Genomic DNA, 22,221 nt, shown 5'->3' with positions numbered 1-22,221 from the left:
GAGTGTTTATTCGAGATAGTGGAGAGGGAGCTTTACTCTGTATCTAACCCCGTGCTGTACCTGTCCTGGGAGTGTTTGATGGGGACAGTGTAGAGGGAGCTTTACTCTGTATCTAAACCGTGCTGTACCTGTCCTGGGAGTGTTTATTGGAGACAGTGGAGAGGGAGCTTTACTCTGTATCTAACCCCGTGCTGTACCTGTCCTGTAAGTGTTTGATGGGGACAGTGTAGAGGGAGCTTTACTCTGTATCTAACCCCGTGCGATACCTGTCCTGGGAGTGTTTGATGGGGACAGTGCAGAGGGAGCTTTACTCTGTATCTAACCCCGTGCTATACCTGTCCTGGGAGTATTTGATGGGGACAGTGCAGAGGGAGCTTTACTCTGTATCTAACCTCGTGCTATACCTGTCCTGGGAGTGTTTGATGGGGACAGTGTAGAGGGAGCTTTACTCTATATCTAACCCCGTGCTGTACCTGTCCTGGGAGTGTTTGATGGGGACAGTGTAGAGGGAGTTTTACTCTGTATCTAAACCGTGCTGTACCTGTCCTGGGAGTGTTTGATGGGGACAGTGGAGAGGGAGCTTTACTCTGTATCTAACCCCGTGCTGTACCTGTCCTGGGAGTGTTTGATGGGGACAGTGTAGAGGGAGCTTTACTCTGTATCTAAACCGTGCTGTACCTGTCCTGGGAGTGTTTATTGGAGACAGTGGAGAGGGAGCTTTACTCTGTATCTAACCCCGTGCTGTACCTGTCCTGTAAGTGTTTGATGGGGACAGTGTAGAGGGAGCTTTACTCTGTATCTAACCCCGTGCTATACCTGTCCTGGGAGTGTTTGATGGGGACAGTGCAGAGGGAGCTTTACTCTGTATCTAACCCCGTGCTATACCTGTCCTGGGAGTATTTGATGGGGACAGTGCAGAGGGAGCTTTACTCTGTATCTAACCCCGTGCTATACCTGTCCTGGGAGTGTTTGATGGGGACAGTGTAGAGGGAGCTTTACTCTATATCTAACCCCGTGCTGTACCTGTCATGGGAGTATTTGATTGGGGACAGTGTAGAGGGAGCTTCACTCTGTATCTAACCCCGTGTTGTACCTGCCCTGGGAGTGTTTGATGGGGACAGTGCAGAGGGAGCTTTACTCTGTATCTAACCCCGTGCTGTACCTGTCCTGTAAGTGTTTGATGGGGACAGTGTAGAGGGAGCTTTACTCTGTATCTAACCCCGTGCTATACCTGTCCTGGGAGTGTTTGATGGGGACAGTGCAGAGGGAGCTTTACTCTGTATCTAACCCCGTGCTATACCTGTCCTGGGAGTATTTGATGGGGACAGTGCAGAGGGAGCTTTACTCTGTATCTAACCCCGTGCTATACCTGTCCTGGGAGTGTTTGATGGGGACAGTGTAGAGGGAGCTTTACTCTATATCTAACCCCGTGCTGTACCTGTCCTGGGAGTGTTTGATGGGGACAGTGTAGAGGGAGTTTTACTCTGTATCTAAACCGTGCTGTACCTGTCCTGGGAGTGTTTGATGGGGACAGTGGAGAGGGAGCTTTACTCTGTATCTAACGCCGTGCTGTACCTGTCCTGGGAGTGTTTGATGGGGACAGTGTAGAGGGAGCTTTACTCTGTATCTAAACCGTGCTGTACCTGTCCTGGGAATGTTTATTGGAGACAGTGGAGAGGGAGCTTTACTCTGTATCTAACCCCGTGCTGTACCTGTCCTGTAAGTGTTTGATGGGGACAGTGTAGAGGGAGCTTTACTCTGTATCTAACCCCGTGCTATACCTGTCCTGGGAGTGTTTGATGGGGACAGTGCAGAGGGAGCTTTACTCTGTATCTAACCCCGTGCTATACCTGTCCTGGGAGTATTTGATGGGGACAGTGCAGAGGGAGCTTTACTCTGTATCTAACCCCGTGCTATACCTGTCCTGGGAGTGTTTGATGGGGACAGTGTAGAGGGAGCTTTACTCTATATCTAACCCCGTGCTGTACCTGTCATGGGAGTATTTGATTGGGGACAGTGTAGAGGGAGCTTCACTCTGTATCTAACCCCGTGTTGTACCTGCCCTGGGAGTGTTTGATGGGGACAGTGCAGAGGGAGCTTTACTCTGTATCTAACCCTGTGCTGTACCTGTCCTGGGAGTGTTTGATGGGGACAGTGTAGAGGGAACTTTACTTTGTATCTAACCCCGTGCTGTACCTGTCCTGGGAGTGTTTGATGGGGACAGTGTAGAGGGAGCTTTACTCTGTATCTAACCCCGTGTTGTACCTGTCCTGGGAGTGTTTGATGGGGACAGTGTAGAGGGAGCTTTACTCTGTATCTAACCCTGTGCTGTACCTGTCCTGGGAGTGTTTGATGGGGACAGTGTAGAGGGAGCTTTACTCTGTATCTAACCCTGTGCTGTACCTGTCCTGGGAGTGTTTGATGGAGAAAGTGTAGAGGGAGCTTTACTCTGTATCTAACCCCGTGCTGTACCTGTCCTGGGAGTGTTTGATGGAGAAAGTGTAGAGGGAGCTTTACTCTGTATCTAACCCCGTGCTGTACCTGTCCTGGGAGTGTTTGATGGAGAAAGTGTAGAGGGAGCTTTACTCTGTATCTAACCCCGTGCTGTACCTGTCCTGGGAGTGTTTGATGGAGAAAGTGTAGAGGGAGCTTTACTCTGTATCTAACCCCGTGCTGTACCTGTCCTGGGAGTGTTTGATGGAGAAAGTGAAGAGGGAGCTTTACTCTGTATCTAACCCCGTGCTGTACCTGTCCTGGGAGTGTTTGTTGGAGAAAGTGTAGAGGGAGCTTTACTCAGTATCTAACCCCATGCTGTCCCTGTCCTGGGAGTGTTTGATGGGGACAGTGTAGAGGGAGCTTTACTCTGTATCTAAGCCCGTGCTGTACCTGTCCTGGGAGTGTTTGTTGGAGAAAGTGTAGAGGGAGCTTTACTCGGTATCTAACCCCGTGCTGTACCTGCCCTGGGAGTGTTTATTGGAGGCAGTGGAGAAGGAGCTTTTCTCAGTGTCATAACCCCGTGCTCTTGGGGATGATGCTGTCTATGCTACTGCTGAGTATACTCACACTGCTGATTTCATTCGCTGTCCGTCCTGACCTGAAAGAGTTATTCATACAACATTTTGCCACAATTAGTGCTGATACCAGGAGCAGGCTCAGTCCGGCTATAACGGTCACTGTCGTCGGTCCACTGCTTTTTCCAGATTCTCCTTCACCAATATCTAACAGACAAGGAGAAAGAACAGGGTAAGGTCGGGCTCTGGTCCCTCAGGTAATATGAACCCTTTTCATCAAACTGCCAAATCCTGTCGAGCCCTCTGAAAAAAGCATTCGCTCCCATACCTCGGAGTAACGTATATAACGTATGAAAACCCGTGGTGATGGAAATATAAAATTGGTTTCTCTTAATGATGCTCTATTGCAGGATATCAATAAATACGTTATTTATTATTACATTAATTCAGCAAAGTTCATGATCAGACCATTACTGCTCCAGGATTTACTGCCTGGTGACTGGTTTTGCTTTGACTAAGTCTGACCGTCAGCAGCTAAACAGGAAGCCTCAGTCACTGCTTTGCTGTGAACAGTGACGCTGTCTGCTCCTTCATGGGAAGTGTGAAGATGAATTGGACCTTCTGAATTCTCCCTCTGTGTACACGAACAGGTGCCGGAATGTGGCGACTCGGGGCTTTTCACAATATCTTCATTACAGTGTCAATGTAAGCCTGCTTGTGACAATAAAGATTATTGATATTATAATTATCAGGGGGTGTGGGCCTCGCTGGGTCTGTGGGAGGAAACCGGAGCACCCGGAGGAAAGCCACGCAGAAAGTGAAATCTCCACACAGGCAGTGACCCAAGGCCGGAATTGAGGCAGCAGTGCTAACCACTGTGCTGAGTGTCACCCCCACCCCCCCCAAGGGGGCACAGGTTCCAATGTTCCAGCAATTTGCAGTTCTGATGAAGGCCAGCTTGGCGGCAGACAGCACAGGCTGGTACCTGGAGCTACAGCTACTCTTTACAGGTCAAACGGCAACTGATATATGTGACCCAAACGCTGTATAATTAAAGGGGTTCAGTCTTGTTAAACTGGTTTTGGGTTGTGAAACAAGTCCCCCCTGTAGCGCACAAAGTACCACACCCCCACCTTTGCTCCCCAATACCTCAAAAGGTTGAAAACAAAGTGTGTTGGCACAGATAATGCTCAGGTGACTCGCAACCAACTAGAGACTGGGATTTGGAAGCAGCTGCCTCTGTTCATAGTTGGCTGGGTCAGACATCCAGTCTGTTATGCTCCAGGGCCTTTCTTTGGTTTTGAATTGCACAGAAACCTCCAGAAGTGAAGCATGCAACCAGCTGGAGCCACCTTGTCAGCCCAGCTAATTGTCCATCTTGAATAACAGTGAATAAAACAATTCCCTGAAGTAGCCCGGCTGACAAAGACATATATGGAGTTTTTCTTCCCGTCTGGGTGAGGACAACACCCAGATGGGTGTGGGCGACTTGTTTTGTTTACCCCATTTTAGACAACACATCGGCCATGTGGTGCGATATTCTGTCAACGGCCTTCTCCTGGTCTAGGCTGACGAGATGGATGTCCACCCCGCTACCTCAACTGTCCCGCTCGTAGGCGATCGTATCCCTGAGTAGCGCGATGCTATCGGAGATCTTCCTGCTGGGTACGCCGCGGGTCTGGTCAAGGTGCATCACTGACTTTGGGACAGGCTTGACCAATCTGTTGGACGGAATTCTGCTGCCCACGTTATGGGGTGAGGTTGGTCACTATCTCACTCGTGTCTGTGACTCTATCGACAGTGACACGCGCACACAGGGTTGTAAGGGCTGGGGGAGGTTACAAGATAGGGAGCGTCGTAGGGGCTGGAGGAGGTTATTTTTATAGGGAGGGGTGTAGGGGCTGGAGGAGATTACAGAGATAGGGAAGATTGGAGGAGGCTGGAGGAGGTTGCAGGGATAGGGAGAGTTGTAGGTGGTTGGAGGACGTTATAGAAATACGGAGGGTTGTAGGGGCTGGAGGAGGTAACAGAGATAGGAATGGTTGTATGGGCTTTTTAACCATTAATTTACGGCATGTGGACATCGCTGGTTAGGCCAGCAAGTTTTGCCCATCCCTAATTGTCTTTCAGAATGTGCTGGTGAGTTTTCTTCTTGAACCACTGCAGTCCTTGAGCTGTAGATAAACCCACTGTGCTGTTTGGGAGAGAATGCCAGGATTTTGCCCCAGTGACAGTGAAGGAACAATGATATATTTTGAAGTCAGGATGGTGAGTGACTTAGACGGGAACCTCCAGGTGGTGGGGTTCTCAGGTATTTGCTGCGCCTATCCTTCTAGATGGCAGTGGTCGTGGGTTTGGAAGGTGCTGTCTGAGGAACCTTTGTAAGTTACTGCTATGCATCTTGTCGATGGTACACATGGCTGCTACTACTTGTCTGGAGGGTGTAAGGTTTTCGGGCAATTCGGCCCTTTTTGGACTGCCCAAGAATAAAACCCAGAGACTGTAAACTGGACATTTGTCAGCCAAAAGAACGTAACCAGATTTCCCAGCAGGCTTGGTCCGCTGAGCTGAGTAGGGGCATAGGTATTTACAAACCCCCCCCAGGAGCTACAAGGAAGAAGGAGCCAGACAACTAGATAAGATTAAACACAGAGACAAAGGGGCATGGTAATGCTGTAAGGGGCCTGCCTGCAAGCAGGACAATGGGATGGTCATAGCCCCATGCAGATGTAAATGACTTGGCCTCCACCAGAGCAGAATCCAATCAACACCCCATCAACATAGCAGCGATCTCCAGAGCAGATGGAAGACTTTGAAAATCTTCACAAGGGAGCTCAACCTCGTTATCTCAAAAAGCAGACTGGAGGCGGACCTAGGGGAGGCACCCCTATCTTGACAGGTCTGACCGGCTCAAAGGGGGCAGGACCAGCGGGAACTTTAAACCTTATGGATTCAATGCAAAAGGGGCTGGCCGAACACAGGAAAAAGCCAGGTAAAACGGATATAAAAGGGGCTGTGTTTCGATTGAGGGGCTCTTGGCTTGACCTCTCCACCTTTGACTTGACCTCCAGCAGCCTGTGACTGTAAGTACCCTGCAGCAGCTTGCGAAACTCCCTTGACCTTGATAGTGGTTGAGGCTTTGGGGAAGGGGACTTGATTTGTGTTCTGTGTTATTGCTAAAACTGTGTAACAATAAGATTTTACGTTGTGTCCGTTATAGTACTTTCTGAATAGACTTAGTTTGTGTTAGAGTTTAAGATTTTATTATAATTTCTTCTGTTTGATGATTTTGACCTGGGTTTTGCAATAAACCTTGATTTGCTGATAATTGGAGTCGTTTAAATTCTTCAATCTCTCACCAGCGATCTCTGACCAAGTCATTGTTAAGATATTCCTCACCTTAATTCCGGGTTCGAGAATCTAGGGTCATCTTGAACGATTCACTCAGGACAGGCTGCTGGTTAGGTAATAAACAGCAGTGTCCTATTCTCTCTCTTGGGAAAGCTACTCCAGCGAAGTAGATACCGGGTGGGTGTTGCACCACCGGCAAGAGAGAGAATCACCTGGGCATTGGTGGGGGTCTGGATATCTGTGTGATATAAGCCTCAGGCTTCCGGTTAGGGATAAACGGCAGGCTTGATTCAGTGCTCTCTTCCGTGGAGGTGTCCCAGTGCGGCATCCCCTGGCCTCTGAAGTTTCAGTGCCAGCTGGAGAGAGACACACACAGATACTCAGACCCCAGATATCGGCCCAGTAGTGGAGTAGCAGAGATGGAACCCTCTACAAGGGTTTGAATATTTGTGGAAGGGGGAGCAATCAAGCGGGCTTCTTTGGCCTGGCTGGTGTCGAGCTTTTTGAGTGTTGTTGGAGCTGTATCTGATGAGTACCCAGGCAAGTTGAGAGTATTCCATTACACTCCTGACTTGTGCCATGTAGATGTTTGACAGGCCTTGGGGGCGTCAAGAGTTCCTCACTGCAGGATTCCTAGCCTCTGACCTGCCTTGGTAGTCTCAGGATTAAAATGGTGAGTGCAATTCAGTTTCTGATCAATGGTAACCCCAAGGTTGTTGATGATGTGGAGGATTCAGCGATGATAATGCCTTTGAATGTCAAGGGGTGATGGTTAGACCCTCTCTTGTAGGAGATGGTCATAACCTGGCCACCTGACGTGAATGTAACTTGCCACTTGTCAGCGCAAGCCTGGATATTGTCCAGGTGTTGCTGCATTTGGACATAGACTGCTTCAGTGTCTGAGGAGTCGCAAATGGTGCTGAACATTGTGCAGTCATCTGCAAACATCCCCACTTCTGACCTTATGATGGAATGGAGGTCATTGATGAAGCAGCTGAAGATGGTTGGGCCTCAGGCACTGCCCTGAGGAACTCCTGCAGTGATGTCCTGAGATGATTGATCTCCATCTACCACAACCATCTTCCTTTGTGCCAGGTATGGCTCCAGCAAGTGAAGAGTTTTCCCTCTGATTCCCATTGACTCCTATTTTGCTAGGGCTCCTTGATGCCATTGTTATGGGCCAGGGTTTAGAGAACTCCAAAGTATATAAAGGAGATCACCTGCCCCACAACTTTTACTAGATTGTGGGATGGGGAGCACATGGCCCACTCTACAGGTGTGGTGCAGCAGAAATCTAAAAGTATTTTTTAAAGCAAATCAATGTTTCTTCTATGAACTCAGTTAAACTTTTTAAAACATACAGTGAATATCTTAGCAACGATCAATTCAAATACAACCCCCAAAGAACACAACACTCTAAGTAATCCTTAAACTTTCCTTTTAACATCCATAAGACAAAAACCCTTTTTACAGAAGCAGATCAGGTTTAGATTTTCTACTGAGAGCAGTTATCACTTTGAATTCACCCAAATGATCTAAAGAGTCTTTAGATGGCAGAGAGATCAAATTACACCTTCTTTCACTGGCTGCAGCTCCAACACTAAAACGAAACTAAAAAAACATAAACACACCCAAGCTTTTCCTCAAAGCGAAACTAAAAAGCAGAGCCAGAGCTCAGCTCCACCCACACTCTGACATCACTGCAGCCACTTGAGCAGACAAACATTTCTTAAAGTGATATTCCCATGACACCTCCCCCCAAGAAAAAAAAATAAACCATCAACTTCAAGATGGTTTCATTTTTCACCTTTTCACTATCCTTTAAGAAATGTAGACAGTAAGTATACCTCTCTGTTTCAAAAAACAACACATGCAAACAGGTATTATAACATCGTCCATTTTAGTTCTTCTTCCTCCAACTGGAATCCAGTCTCTTTGGACGAGAAGGCCTCTGCACGATCCATCCATTTCTCTATGCATCGGCATTTCTCTTTAAGGTCAGATACATTAGTTCAATCTGATCACAGAGTCCCTTGTAATTCTCCAACACAGGAGCATTGGTTATCACAGCTTTCAGGCAGTCCGCTGAAATTTTCGACGTTTCTTGAGCAAGTCCGTCAGTGGAGCAACCCCGCTCCAAACATTTGGCACAAATGTTCGACCAAAACCACTCATGCCAAGCAATCGCATTATTTCCCTTCATGTCGAGGGTATTGGAAACTCCTCAATAACTTTTGTTTTTACATCCTGTATGACCATTCGACCCTGTCCGATTGTATGGCCAAGGAAAGTGACATGGGCTTTTCCAAATTCACTTTTGGCTAGGTTTACCACCAAACCCGCCTCCTGAAGTCGATCGAATAACTCCATCAGATGCTTTAAATGTTCTTTCCATGTCTGGCTGAAAATTACCAGATCGTCGATGTATACCGCACAATTGGGTAATCCTGAAACAACTTTGTTAGTTAACCATTGAAATGTGGCTGGGGCGTTTTTCATGCCAAATGGCATAACTTTGAACTGGTATATACCATCTGGAGTTACAGAAGCTGAAATCTTCTTCGCTCTTTTGGATAAAGGTACCTGCCAGTAACCTTTAAGTAAATCCAATTTGGAAATAAAAGCGGATTGTCCCACCTACTCAATGCAATCCTCCAAGCGTGGGATAGAATAAGAGTCCGTTCTTGTAACTGCATTAACCTTTCTATAGACCACACACAATCGTTGGGTACCATCCGGCTTTGGTACCATCATGATGGGTGAGCTCCATTGGCTGCAACCTACTTCAATTATGCCATTTTTAAGCATAGTTTCAATCTCTTTGTTAACCTGCGCCAATTTTAAAGGGTTAAGTCTGTATGGATGTTGTTTAATTGGAACGCCATTTCCCACATCTACATCATGTATAGCCATTTTAGTACTTCCCAATTTATCTCCACAAACCTGCCCATGTGATATCAATAATTCTTTCAGGTCAGTCCGTTTTTCCTCTGGAATGTAACTCAACAATTTATCCCAATTTTTAAGAACATCCTCGTTTTCCAATTTATTTCGAAGTATGTCAAATTCACAGTCATCTGGATTTGGTTTGTTACTTTGAGTTAAAATCATTAAAACCTCCTCCTTTTGCTCTCCTTCCCTTTCAAAGTACCTTTTAAACATATTCACATGACACACGCGGTGAATTTTCCTTCTATCCGGCGTTCTTACACATAATGCACCTCACTTAATTTCCTTTCAATCTGATAAGATCCACAAAACCTAGCTTTTAAAGGTTCACCTACCACTGGTAACAACACTAAAACTTTATCCCCACTGGCAAAACTACGAACTTTGAATTTCTTGTCCGCTACCCATTTCATCACATTTTGTGCACCTTTTAAATGCTGTCTAGCCAATTCACCTGCTCTATTTAATCGTTCCCTAAAATTTGACATGTAATCCAATAATGTAAGTTCTGACTGCTCACTCACCAATTTTTCCTTAATCAATTCAAGTGATCCTCTTACCTCATGACCAAAAATTAGTTCAAAAGGGCTGAATTTGGTTGACTCATTAGGTGCATCCCTAATTGCAAACAGTACGAATGGAATTCCTTTATCCCAATCCTCTGGATAATCTTGATAATAAGCCCTCAACATTGTCTTTAATGTCTGATGCCACCTTTCTAACGCTCCCTGCGATTCTGGATGGTGCGTAGTTGATTTAAATTGTTTTATTCCTAAGCTATCCATAACTATGGATGTCTATCTACAGACGCTGAAAGATGCCCTCGTACAACCGGGATATGGCGCTCGACTCATCAATCGACAGTTCCAACGTGCCACAGCAAAAAGACGCACCGACCTCCTCAGAAGACAAACATGGGACATAACCGACAGAGTAACCTTCATCATCCAGTACTTCCCCGGAGAAGAGAAAATACAACATCTTCTTCGCTGCCTTCAACACGTCATCGATGAAGAGGAACATCGTGCCAAGGTCATCCCCACACCTCCACTACTTGCCTTCAAACAACCGCACAACCTCAAACAAACCATTGTTTGCAGCAAACTACCCAGCCTTTAGAACAGCGTCCACGACACCACACAACCCTGTCATGGCAATCTCTGCGAGACGTGTCAGATCATTGACATGGGTACCACCATTACCCGTGAGAACACCACCCACCAGGTATACGGGGAACCAGAGAGCAGTCAACATGTGAGAAGTTAGAGGTTAATAGGATGGACAGGCAGGGCCAGTCTAATGACTGCGGAGGGATAAGAAAACATGAATAAAATGTGAGGTGACTGGAGGAGGGAAAGCTGGGTATGAGGCTGTGTTATCAGAGATTAATGAAGAAGGTCAGAATGTGTGCAAAGCGTAGTGCACAAGAAAACCCTGCAAGGGAAAGACAAATCAGTAGGACATATTTTTAAAACTTGTACCTAAATGCACGTAGTATTCTGAATGAGGTCAATGAGCTGACGGCACAAATAGAGACAAATGGATATAAATTGGTGGGGATTACTGAAGCACGGTTTGCAGGAGGACTGTGACTGGGAGTTAAACGTCCAAGGCTACTCAGTATTCTGCAAGGATAGACAGGGTGGAACAGGAGGAGGAGTTGCTTTATTTGTTAAAGATGACATCACGGCTGTATTAAGAGGTGATATTGGTGCTGAGGGCCAAAATGTTGAATCGATATGGGTGGAAATAAAAAAACAAGGGAAAAACTCCTTGGTAGGAGTAATTTACAGGCCCCCGAGCAATATGTCCAAAGTGGGGCATAGTATAAACCAAGAAATAATGAGGGCTTGTGAGAAGGGCACACCGGTAATCATGGATGATTTTAATATGCATATTCTCTGGATTAATAAAATTTGCAAGGGTAGCCTTGAGGGAGATTTCATACAGTGCGTGAGGGGTTGTTTCCCAGAGCAATATGTTATGGAGACTACCAGGGAGCACGCTATTTTAGATCTAGTATTATGTAACAAAGGAGGGTTGATCAATAGTCTTGTCGTTAATGATCCTCTTGGAAGGAGTGATCACAGCATGCTAGAATTTCAAATTCAGATTGAGTGAGAGAGGACAGCGTGCCATATTAGAGGTTTAGCATGGGGCCGAGGTAATTATACAGGCCTGGGGAAAGAATTGGCCCAAATAATTGAGGTAGGACAGTTGAGGGACAATGGCGGATGTTCAGGGAGATATTAAACTCCTCTCAATTAAAATATATTCCTGAGAGGAAGAGGAATTGCAAAAGGGAGAAAAACATTCCATGGCTAAACAAGGAAGTCAAGGAGGACATAAAGGCAAAAATTAGAGCATACCATATTGTAAAAATGAGTGGTAAGCTGGAGGGTTGGGAGGTCTTTAGGGGTCAGCAAAAAGCTATAAAAATGGAATCAAAAAAGTTAAGATGAACTACGAAAGTAAACTAGTAGAAAACATCAACAATGATACAAGAGCTTCTATTAAAGAGGAAGAGAATAGTTAAAGTAAATGTGGCCCTTTAGAGGGTGATACTGGTGAGGTAATAATGGGGAACACAGAGTTTTGGAGGCACGGAACCAAAATGTTGCCTGCCTTCACGGTAGAGTACAATAAAAACGTTCCAAGAACTGCGGTTAATGCAGAGGAACGTGGTGCAATAACCATCACTAGGGAGATGGTATTGAATAAACTAATGGGACTAAAGGCAGATAAGCCTCCAGGACCTGATGGCCTGCACCCTAGGATATGAAAGGAGGTGGTAGTGAAGATAGTGGATGCATTGGTTCTGATATTTCAAAATCTCTGGATTCTGGAAAGGTCCTGGTGGATTGGAAACACATTAATGTAACTCTCCTATTGAAAAGGGAGAGAGGCAAAGCATAGGAAACTATAGACCTGTTAGCTTGACCTCTGTGCTGTGGAAGCTGCAGGAACCAAACATTAAGGAGAAGATAACTGAACATTTGGAAAGACAAAGCACAATCAAACATTGTCAGCATGGTTTCATGAAGGGTACAGATGGATATGGATAGGCTAGAAGATGGGGACAAAATTTAGCAGATGGAGTTTAATGTGGATAAGTGTGAGGTCACCCATTTTAGCCCACAAAATAGTAAAGCAAATTATTATCTAAATGGAAAGCAGGTTCAAAGTGCATCTAGACAGAGGTATCTGTGTTTCTTTGTTCATGAATCGCAGAAAGTCAGAATGCAGGTACAAAATGTAATAAGAAAGGCAAATGGAATGTTACCATTTATTGCAAAAGGACTGGAGTATAAAAGTAGAGAAGTATTGTTGCAATTGTCTTGGGTGTCGGTGAGACCACATCTGGAGTATTGCATCCAGTTTTGGTCTCCTTATTTGAGGAAGGATGTGGTGGCATTGGAAGCAGTTCAGAGGAGGTTCACCAGATCGATTCTGGGGATGAAGGGTTGACGTACAGGAGAGATTCAACAGTTTGGATTCAACTTCTAAACACGCTGCAGTTTAGAAGGATAAGAGGGAATTTGATCGAGGTATATAAAATACTAAAAGGAATTGATAAAGTAAATGTAGATCAAATGTTCCCCCCTGTGGGGTAAACTAGAACAAGAGGTCACAGATATAGGTTGAGAGGCGGTAGATTTAAAACTGAGATGAGGAGGCACTACTTCTCGCAAAGGATGGTGAATTTGTGGAACTCGCTGCCCCATAGTGCAGTGGAGTGCGAAACATTAAATGTTTTCAAGAGGGAGATAGATATATATCTGATTTTAAAAACAGGTTAAAGGGATATGGGGAACAGATAAGGAGGTGGCTTTGAAACTAGGAAGAGATCAGCCATGGTCTGATTGAATGGTGGAGCAGCTCAAACCATAATTCCTATGTTCCTATGTAATGCCATTGAATGTTGTGGGTGATGGTTAGATTCTTGCTTTTTGGAGATGGTCAGTGCCTGGCACTTGTGTAGCGCGAATATTACTTGCCACTTGTCAGCCTATGCCTGGATATAGTCCAAGACTTGCTGCATTTGTACACGGACTGCTTCAGTGTCTGAGGAGTTGTGAATGGTGCTGAACATTGTGCGATCATCAGCAAGTACAGAGACTCTGTGCCTGGGTATAGGTTTCCCTTATTGGTTGCCTATGAAGCTTTTGTTCTTCCTTACTAATGTCTGCCCGATAATTCCTCGAGCTGCCACGGTGAGTGAGAGCGAATGGAGTGTTTCTTACCCGGTAGGGTGGTGTTGCGATCAATCATGGTCACGGTGCTGGGATGGGTGGCTTTAGTCATGGTGCCAGTCACGTTCACCAGCCCAGACATTCCGCTGGTTGTTGAACCTGAAAATGGAGAGAGAGAAGCAATTAGACCAAGGCGACTTCATCTCCGCAGAGGAACACTTCAACAGGAGGAGGACATTCTGCCCCTCAAGCACTGCTGCCCCATCCAACACCATCCTGAATTCAACTCCTCTCTCGAACGATTTCTCCACAAAATCTGCCTCTCTAAATCTTTTCAAAATGTCTCTCTGAGCTCCTTGGCTCCACTCAACAATTACCTCATCGCCCCAAGTTGAAAATCAAACCATCTCTGTGGGTTGCAAAGCACATTAACTTCTCAGGGACTTTCCCAGTCAAATCACTGTCCATGAGCCCAGACTTACAAACACATTCTTTTGTCAATTTCACCTTCTGGCTGCTAAAAGCACCCAGGCCCAGCAGAATAGAATTCTTTTTTAAAAACATGACCGGTGCATTGGAACACACTCAAACTCCAGGCTTTTAACCCTTACATTGCCCAATACTTGGAATCCAATATTCCAAAACTCTTTCAGTCATCTCAGTCCCACTTCTTTCCGTTATTGCCTCCTGGGCACCAGCCTCGTCACAGATTGGGAGGAACAGCGAAATGTGGCATTGACATTGCCGAGGGTGGATGACGTCAATGACTGACTACCCCAAAGTCGTTGCTGTAAGCGAGGCTCACCAGGTGCACACAGCTCTTACATAACTGGGATACAGACCATTCTAATTACCCTCTGGTGGGGCGATTGATATGGAGGAGTCTTGGGGTGGTTTGCTGTGGTGCTGCTGGGGCTGGGGGTTTGGTGGGGTGAGCGTGATTTTGGGCAGTTTATCTTTCAATGAACAATGCTGAGATGCGAATGATCGCAAACCTTTTCCCTGCCATGGGTCGACGGCAAACCCCACCCACATCTAACCCTCTCTCATCAAAGTCGGGAGAAGGAATTTCCAAACTAAATGCCTGCCGGTGGGAGAGTGACCTATTGCCATCCGCTCGTCACAATTTCTACCGCTGGCAGGAGCGGTTAATTAGGCCCTGTGAGGTGCCCCTCCGGAGATTGAAGTCCAGAGCGCGAGGGGCGGTTTGGTTTTGTGGGAAATATCCCACTGGGAATGATAACTCTGATAGCTGCACGCAATGAGAATGCAGGCGGTAGGAGTTCTGATGTTCCCCCTTGCGGTGCCCCCCCTTCCCATCAAACACCTCTGGCACCGGACTGGGGGGGTTGAATGTGGCTCTCGTTTTGCCTGTGACTGACTTGACGCCCTTTCGTTGTGGAGCATTCAAACACCGACCAATGGGGAGAAACCGCGTAGCCAAGGGAATGGGGCCTCTGGTCAGGGTGAGCCAGAGTGTGAAAACCTGCACTTTTGAGGTTTTTAAAAATGGGATATGGGCTTCGATGGCTGGGCCAGCAATTGTTGCCCATCCCTATTTGCATCTTGAGAAAGGGGTGGTGAGCTGCCTTCTTGAAACTTTGCAGTCCCGTGTAGTATAGGTACACCCACAGTGCTGTTCGGGAGGGATTACCAGGATTTTGTCCCAGCGATACTGAAGAAAAGACAAAATATTTCCAAGTTGTGATGGTGAGTGATTTGGAGGTGAACCTCCAGGTGGTGGGGTTCCCAGGTATCTGCTGCTCTTGTTCTTTTAGATGGTAGTGGTCGTGGGTTTGGAAGGCGCTGCCTAAGGAGCCTCGGTGAGTTGCTGCAGTGCATCTTGTAGATCAGTGTTTTTCAAGCTTTTTTTCCAGGGACCCACTTTTACCAACCGGCCAACCTTCGGGACCCAACCGTGCCGACCTTCACGACCCACGCCAGCAGACCTTCACGACCCACGCCGGCCGACCTGCGCGACCCACCATTTTTTCTTCCCTTGTTTTCTGCTGACAGAAATGGAGGAAATGGTTTTGGGTCCCTTTGGCCCTCGTACACGCTCCTCCAACAGAACCTGTTGGATGAAGGTGAAGCCTTCCGGTGTCGGAAAGTATGGAGTCTCCATCTGTCCAAAGTAAAGCTTCACAGCACAAGTGTAGCACAGAAGATGCGGAAACAGTCTGTCAGCGAGACTGTCTTTCCCAATCTTAAATGCGACACCCAGGTCATGACCATTCTTGGAATAAGAGACTTCCACTTCATCAGCAACAAAGTTCAGAAAGCAACCAATCACATCATTCGCCCCAAACTTTTTGCAGCCGGCTTTTAACAATGCCGGCTGATGCGGCCTTCAAAAAGGCTGGGAGCATATTAAAAAAAAACAGGCCACACTGCGCATGTGTGCCTGCTCATCGGTGCGCATGCGCAAAACATTGTGCACAAAACATTATATGCTCCCAGCCTTTTTGAAGGCCGCAGCAGCTGGCATTGTTCAAAGCCGGCTGCTGCGGCTGTTGCACGCGAATTTGCGCAATCAGGAGTGCCGCGACCCTCCCGACACGCACCCGCAAACCCACCCGCGGGTCACGCCCCCGACTTTGAAAATGCCTGTTGTAGATGGTACAAACGGCTGCCACTGTGCGTCGGTGGTGGAGGGTATGATGTTTGTGGAAGGTGTGGCAATCAAGAGGGGCTGCTTTGTCTTGGATGGTGTTGAACTTCTTGAGTGTTGTTGGAGCTGCACAAATCCAGGCAAATGGGGAGTATTCCATCACATTCCTTGTTTGTGCCTTGTAGATGGTGGACAGGCTTTGGAGGGTCAGGAGGTGAGTTACACAATGCAGGATTCTTAGCCCCTGACCTGCTCCTGTAGCCACAATATTTTGGTGGCTGCGACCAGTTCAGCTTCTGGCCAATGCTAACCCCCAGAATGATGATTGTTGTGGTGTTGGGTGCTCTGAGGTACCGATGAACCAACACCATAGGGCATCAAATGTTGGATCCAATGTTTCTTTCGTCATTGTACTAGTTTCCAAAGAACAGTCCGTTTCAATTTTCTTCTCAGTTACTTCATATGTATCCTTTTCTAATGTACATGCCTTCATAGTCTCTGGGTCTGATTTTGCTGGGACTGGCATAGTCACAGTCTCTCTTTTACTGTTCTCAATTGCCCACATTCTACTCCCCAGACATAAATGCTTAATCTCTGGAGTTAATGTGGTACAATGGATAATCGGATCGATCTTATCTGCATCTTCACCATCACTGGAAAGCACAATTGGTTCACTTGAAACTGCTGCGGGTTTTAAATTCGTTATCTGGCTACTCGATGTCGGTATCCTCAGGATTCTTGCTCCAATGTTCTGCTCATTTATCAGTGGAGTGTGCATAGGTTCAATGCGATTAATATTCCCATCAGGGTTTGAAGAGTCATTACTGACTAACTGCTGGTCTCTGAAGTTGGGACTTTGCGGTTTCGTGTTGAAGGGAGACAGTTGTCCCTGCTGTAGCTATGATTCAGGTTGTGTTATTTCCATTAAATGAGGATCAATGGCTTGTCCATTTTTTTGATCCGTACTAAAGCAATGGCAATTTTCGGTCTGCTCCTTACAAGTTAGACATACAAGTAATTTCTTTAGTAATTTCTTTCCTCAGCATCCTTCTGTGACTGTGCAGCATTATTAATATCTCTTCGGCTATAATGATCCTGAAGGTCAGCGCATAATCCTTTTTTCTTCAGGCTTGGAAGAGGCGATTCCTTTGGCTTGTCTTCATTTGGGCTTGAACAGTCATCAGCGCTGTGCCCTTCATTGTCGCATGATAGACCGTCATGGTCGTCCTGCTGTGCACTGGAGCGTGGTGGACTGTTATAGCCTTCTTGCTGTTTACGTGAGCATGGCAGACTTGCATCATCTGCCGCTAATTGGTCAGAGGAGGTTGCTAGACTCTCATTGTCTTGTTCCTGCAAGGACTGCGCATTGGAGTCTTGCGTTGCTTCCCTCGTGGGGTCGGGAACCCTGAGCGGGGCGTGGACCACGCTCTGTGTGGCAGCAGGCCGCTCTCTGTGGGCTTGTACCGCTTTCTGTCTCTTAATTTCAGGCTGCAGCATCATCCTGCACTGATGAGTTGGGACGTCGTATCTGCTGGGTTGAAGATCCTCAGATCCGAAAAGTGAATCCGCATCTGCGTCGGATTCAATGCAGGGGTCGCCAATGTGCAACCTGAAAGGTTCGTCCCGGTCGTAGCCGTCTAGGACCATGGAGCTGTTATTGGGCTCGCGAGGTCCGGAAAAAATGTAAAGATCGGTATCGAAGTATTCGAGTTCGGAATCATCGGTTTGTGCGTATGTAACTGCTTGTTGCAGGGTTCTTCGGAGGTTAAATTCATTTCCTGGTTCAATTTGAGGCATTGTGCTGTCATTCCAGGTGAAGGAAGGTTGTTTTACAGCTTTAAAAGATTTTTTCTTTGATTTGGGACGTTTCCCCTTTAAATTGGATTTGGGACGTTTCCCTTTTAAATTGGCGCGGTCTGGGGCCTCTGACGTCATGACGCGCGTGACGTAGCACGTAGGAAGCAATTGCGCATGCGCAGATCGCTGTTCCTTTACCGATGGCCGTTTTCTTGATTGCGCATGCACGTAGTCTCGCGCATGCGCAAACGAACCTTCCGGTTCTGCGCACTTCTCGCGCAACTGCGCTAGTGTAGTCCCTTTAGCAAGATGGCCGCCGACCTCGACCCAACAAATCGCTCTCAGGCCCGGGATTTCGGCCTCGAGGTGAGTACTGCCGCATTTCTTACCTTTCCTTGCCGATTGGAGTGTGTTTTCCTCACAGTATTTGCCGAATTTGACCAGGACTGCCTGGAAGTTGTACCTGTTTTGCCCCTTGGAGAACTTGAATTTTTAAAAGATTTCTTCTGCTCTTGCACCGGCGATGGTGAGGAGAAACTCTATTTTTTCATCATCGGCCAGATCTTTAAGTTCGGCTGTCACCATGAAGAGTTCAAACGTTTGCCGGAATCGCTGCCAGTTCTCGCGGAGATCGCCGTGGCACTGGATCGGCTGCGGAATCGGGAGCCCGTACATCTTGCCTGGGTATTGCTGGTTGTCTCTGTACGCTGAGGTATGGCGGCAGGTATCGATCCACTCACTGGTATAATGTGGTGTTGGGTGCTCTGAGGTACAGATGAACCAACACGGTTGCGATTGGTACAACGCAGTTTTATTCCAACTTGTTATTTACAGATCTGTCTTGGTACTCAGCACGTGGTGATACTCTGAGTGTCTTGTTAATCAGGTCATAGAATCATAGAATCATAGAAGTTTACAGCATGGAAACAGGCCCTTCGGCCCAACCAGTCCATGCCGCCCAGTTTTTACCATTAAGCTAGTCCCAGTTGCCCGCACTTGGCCCATAGCCCTCTGTACCCATCTTACCCATGTAACTATCTAAATGCTTTTTAAAAGACACAATTGTACCCGCCTCTACTACTACCTCTGGCAGCACATTCCAGACACTCACTACCCTCTGAGTGAAGAAATTGCCCCTCTGGGCCCTTCTGAATCTCTCCCCTCTCATCTTAAACCTATGCCCTCTAGTTTTAGACTCCCCTACCTTTGGGAAAAGATGTTGACTATCTACCTTATCTATGCCCCTCATTATTTTATAGACCTCTATAAGATCACCCCTAAGCCTCCAACGCTCCAGGGAAAAAAGTCCCAGTCTATCCAGCCTCTCCTTATAACTCAAACCATCAAGTCCCGGCAACATCCTAGTAAATCTTTTCTGCACTCTTTCTAGTTTAATAATATCCTTTCTATAATAGGGTGACCTGAACTGCACACAGTATTCCAAGTGTGGCCGTACCAATGTCTTGTACAACTTCAACTTCGTCCTGTCCTTGTACTTGTCTCCAGACGGACTGTCCACCAGAAGTCGTGTTTCTTGTCTTATACTGTGTCTGCCCTTGTCTGTGATTGGCTGTCGTGTTATGTGTGCTAATTGGTCTGTTGGTCTGTCTATCATGATGTGTGTGTTTGAATATCATGACAATTGTGAGGTTCTAGGCGATGGTATTGCCATTGAATATGAAGGAGTGATGGTTTAAATTTCTCTTACTGGAGATGGTAAGTGCTTGGCATTTGAGTGGCTCGCATGTTACTTGCCACTTGTCAGCCCAAGCCTGGGTATAGGCCGGTCTTGTTGCATTTGGACCCGGGCTGCTTCAGTATCTGAGGAGTCGCGAATGGTGCTGAACATTGTGCAATCATCAAGTATGGAGTATGGAGACTCTGTGCTTGGGTATGAGTTTCCCTTGTTAGTTTCCAATGAAGCTTTTGTTCTTCCTTACTAATGTCTGCCCAGTATTGCCTTGAGCCACCTCAGTGTGTGAGAACGAATGGGGTGTTCCTTACCCGGCAGGATGGTGTTGTGATCAGTTGTGGTCACGGTGCTGAAATGGGTGGCATTAGCCATGGTGCCAGTCAGGTTCATTGACCCAGACATTCCGCTGGTTGGTGAATCTGAAAATAGAGAGAGAGAAGCAATTAGACCAAAGTGACTTCACCTCCGCATAAGAACGCTTCAACAGGAGGAGAGCATTCTGCCCCTCAAGCACTGCTGCCCTATCAAACACCATCCTGAATTCAGCTCCTCTCTCTGAGGTTTCTCCCAAAACTGCCTCCCTGCTCCTTTGAAAATGTGTCCTATCAAAATCGGGAGAAGCAATTTCCTGGTCTTTGACCTGCTCTGGTAGCCAGAGGATTTGTATGGCGAGTCCAGTTCAGTCTCTGGCCAATGCTAACCCCCGTGATTTTGATATTGGGAGATTAAGCATTGGTCATGCCATTGAATATGAAGATGTGATGGTTTGACTCTCTCTTATTGGAAATGGTTAGTGCCTGGCACTTGTGTGGCACAAATGGTACTTGCCACTTGTCATCCTAAGACTGGGCATTGTCCAGGTCTCACTACATTTGGACACAGACATGTTTCTGTGTCTGAGGAGTCGGAAATGGTGCTGAATATTGTGTAATCTTAATGTGGAGATTCGCATTCAAAGTATCGAATTGCATTTTGACTTTCTCTGTATATCTGCTTCTGGAACCCAACTCTTCATTCACCCGAGGAAGGAGCAGTGCTCCGAAAGCTAGTGATTCGAAATAAACCTGTTAGACTTTAACCTGGTGTTGTAAGACTTCTTACTATTGTGTAATCATCAGAGATATAGAGACTCTGTGCCTGGGTTCACGTTTCCCTTGTTAGTTTCCAATGAAGTTTTTGTTCTTCCTTACCCCGTAGTGCCTCGTTCCGCCACGTGTGTAATAATGAATGCGCCGTTCCTTACCCGGCAGTGTGGTGTGATCAATTGTGGGCATGGTGCTGGGATGGATGGCATTAGCCATGGTGCCAGTCAGGTTCACTGAACGAGACATTCCGCTGGTTGTTGAACCTGAAAATAGAGAGCGAGAAGCAATTAGACCAAGGCGACTTCACCTCTGCATAGAAACGCTTCAACAGGAGGAGGACATTCTGCCCATCAAGCACTGCTGCCTTATCCAAAACCACCCGGAATTCAACTCCTCTCTCGAACGATTTCTCCTCAAAATCTGCCTCTCTAAATCTTTTCAAAATGTCTCTCTGAGCTCCTTGGCTCCACTCAACAATGACCTCAACTCCCAACGTTGAAAATCAAACCATCTCTGTGGGTTGCAAAGCACATTAACTTCTCAGGACCTTTCCCAGTCAAATCACTGTCCCTGAGCCCAGATATACTTATCACAAGGCTAAATCGCTGCCTTTGAAAGCAGACCAATGCAGGCCAGCAGCACGGTTCAATTCCCGTAACAGCCTCCCTGAACAGGTACCGGAATGTGGCGACTAGGGGCTTTTCACAGAAACTTCATTGAAGCCTACTTGTGACAATAAGCGATTTTCATTTCATTTCATTTTATTTTGTCAATTTCACCTTCTGGCTGCTGAAAGCACACAGGCCCAGCAAAATAGAATTATTTTGAAAACAAACATGGCCACTGCAGTCAAACACACTATAACCCCAGGCCTTTAACCCTTACATTGCTCAATGCTTAGAATCCAGTATTCCTAATGTCTTCCAGTTGTCACCCTTCCCTTCCCTCCGCTGTTGCCTTTCGGTCACCAGCCTCAGCACAGATTCAGAGGAACAGGGAAATATGGCAGCGGCAGTGCCGACAGCAATGATTGCCTACTGCAAAGTCGTTGATGTAAGCGAGGTTTGCCAGGCGCACACAGCTCTTACATATCCGAGACACAGACCGTTCTAATTGCCTTCTGGTGGGCAATTGGTTTGCGGGAGCCTGGGGAGAGTTGATGTGTGCAGGGGCGCAGGGGGGAGGGGTTTGGTGGGGATGGGGGTGGTTGGGGCTGAGCGTGCTCCTGGCCAGTTTGCCTTTCATTGAACAAAGGTGAGATGTGAATGATCGCAAACGTTTTCCTGTCACGGATCAGCGGAAACCCCATCGCCATTAATCCCCTTCCATCAACGTCGGGAGAAGGAATTTTTGAACTGATTTCCTGCCAGGGGGACAGTGACCTTTTGCCATCCGGTCGCCATGACTCCCACTGCTGGCAGGAGCGGATAACTTGCCATGTGTAGCGGCCCCTTGGAAATTGAAGTCCAGGTGGCGAATGATGGTTTGGTTTTGTGGGAAATATCCAACTGGGACGGATAACGCTGCGAGC

The 22,221-nt window shown here is 46.9% G+C and overlaps 1 protein-coding gene across 2 annotated transcripts in view; it reads right to left on the bottom strand.

Annotated features, from left to right (window-relative positions):
• The window catches only part of LOC140386483 (uncharacterized), a 95,494-nt gene that overhangs the window by 16,616 nt on the left and 56,657 nt on the right, over window positions 1–22,221 (bottom strand). Inside the window, exons 12-15 of one of the 2 annotated variants that reach the window (XM_072468869.1) lie at window positions 20,849–20,953; window positions 19,917–20,024; window positions 13,556–13,663; window positions 3,064–3,218 (exon numbers count right to left, since the gene is read on the bottom strand). In XM_072468869.1, coding sequence (XP_072324970.1) covers window positions 3,064–3,218; window positions 13,556–13,663; window positions 19,917–20,024; window positions 20,849–20,953 — 476 coding nt within the window. The remainder of the gene's footprint in view (window positions 1–3,063; window positions 3,219–13,555; window positions 13,664–19,916; window positions 20,025–20,848; window positions 20,954–22,221) is intronic. The other variant, XM_072468870.1, reaches the window with a different exon arrangement.

This window comes from Scyliorhinus torazame, chromosome 12, assembly GCF_047496885.1.
Source record: "Scyliorhinus torazame isolate Kashiwa2021f chromosome 12, sScyTor2.1, whole genome shotgun sequence".
Lineage (NCBI taxonomy): Eukaryota > Metazoa > Chordata > Chondrichthyes > Carcharhiniformes > Scyliorhinidae > Scyliorhinus > Scyliorhinus torazame.
The sequence above is the reverse complement of the archived record's forward strand: the minus strand, read 5'-3'. Positions and strand labels throughout refer to the sequence as shown.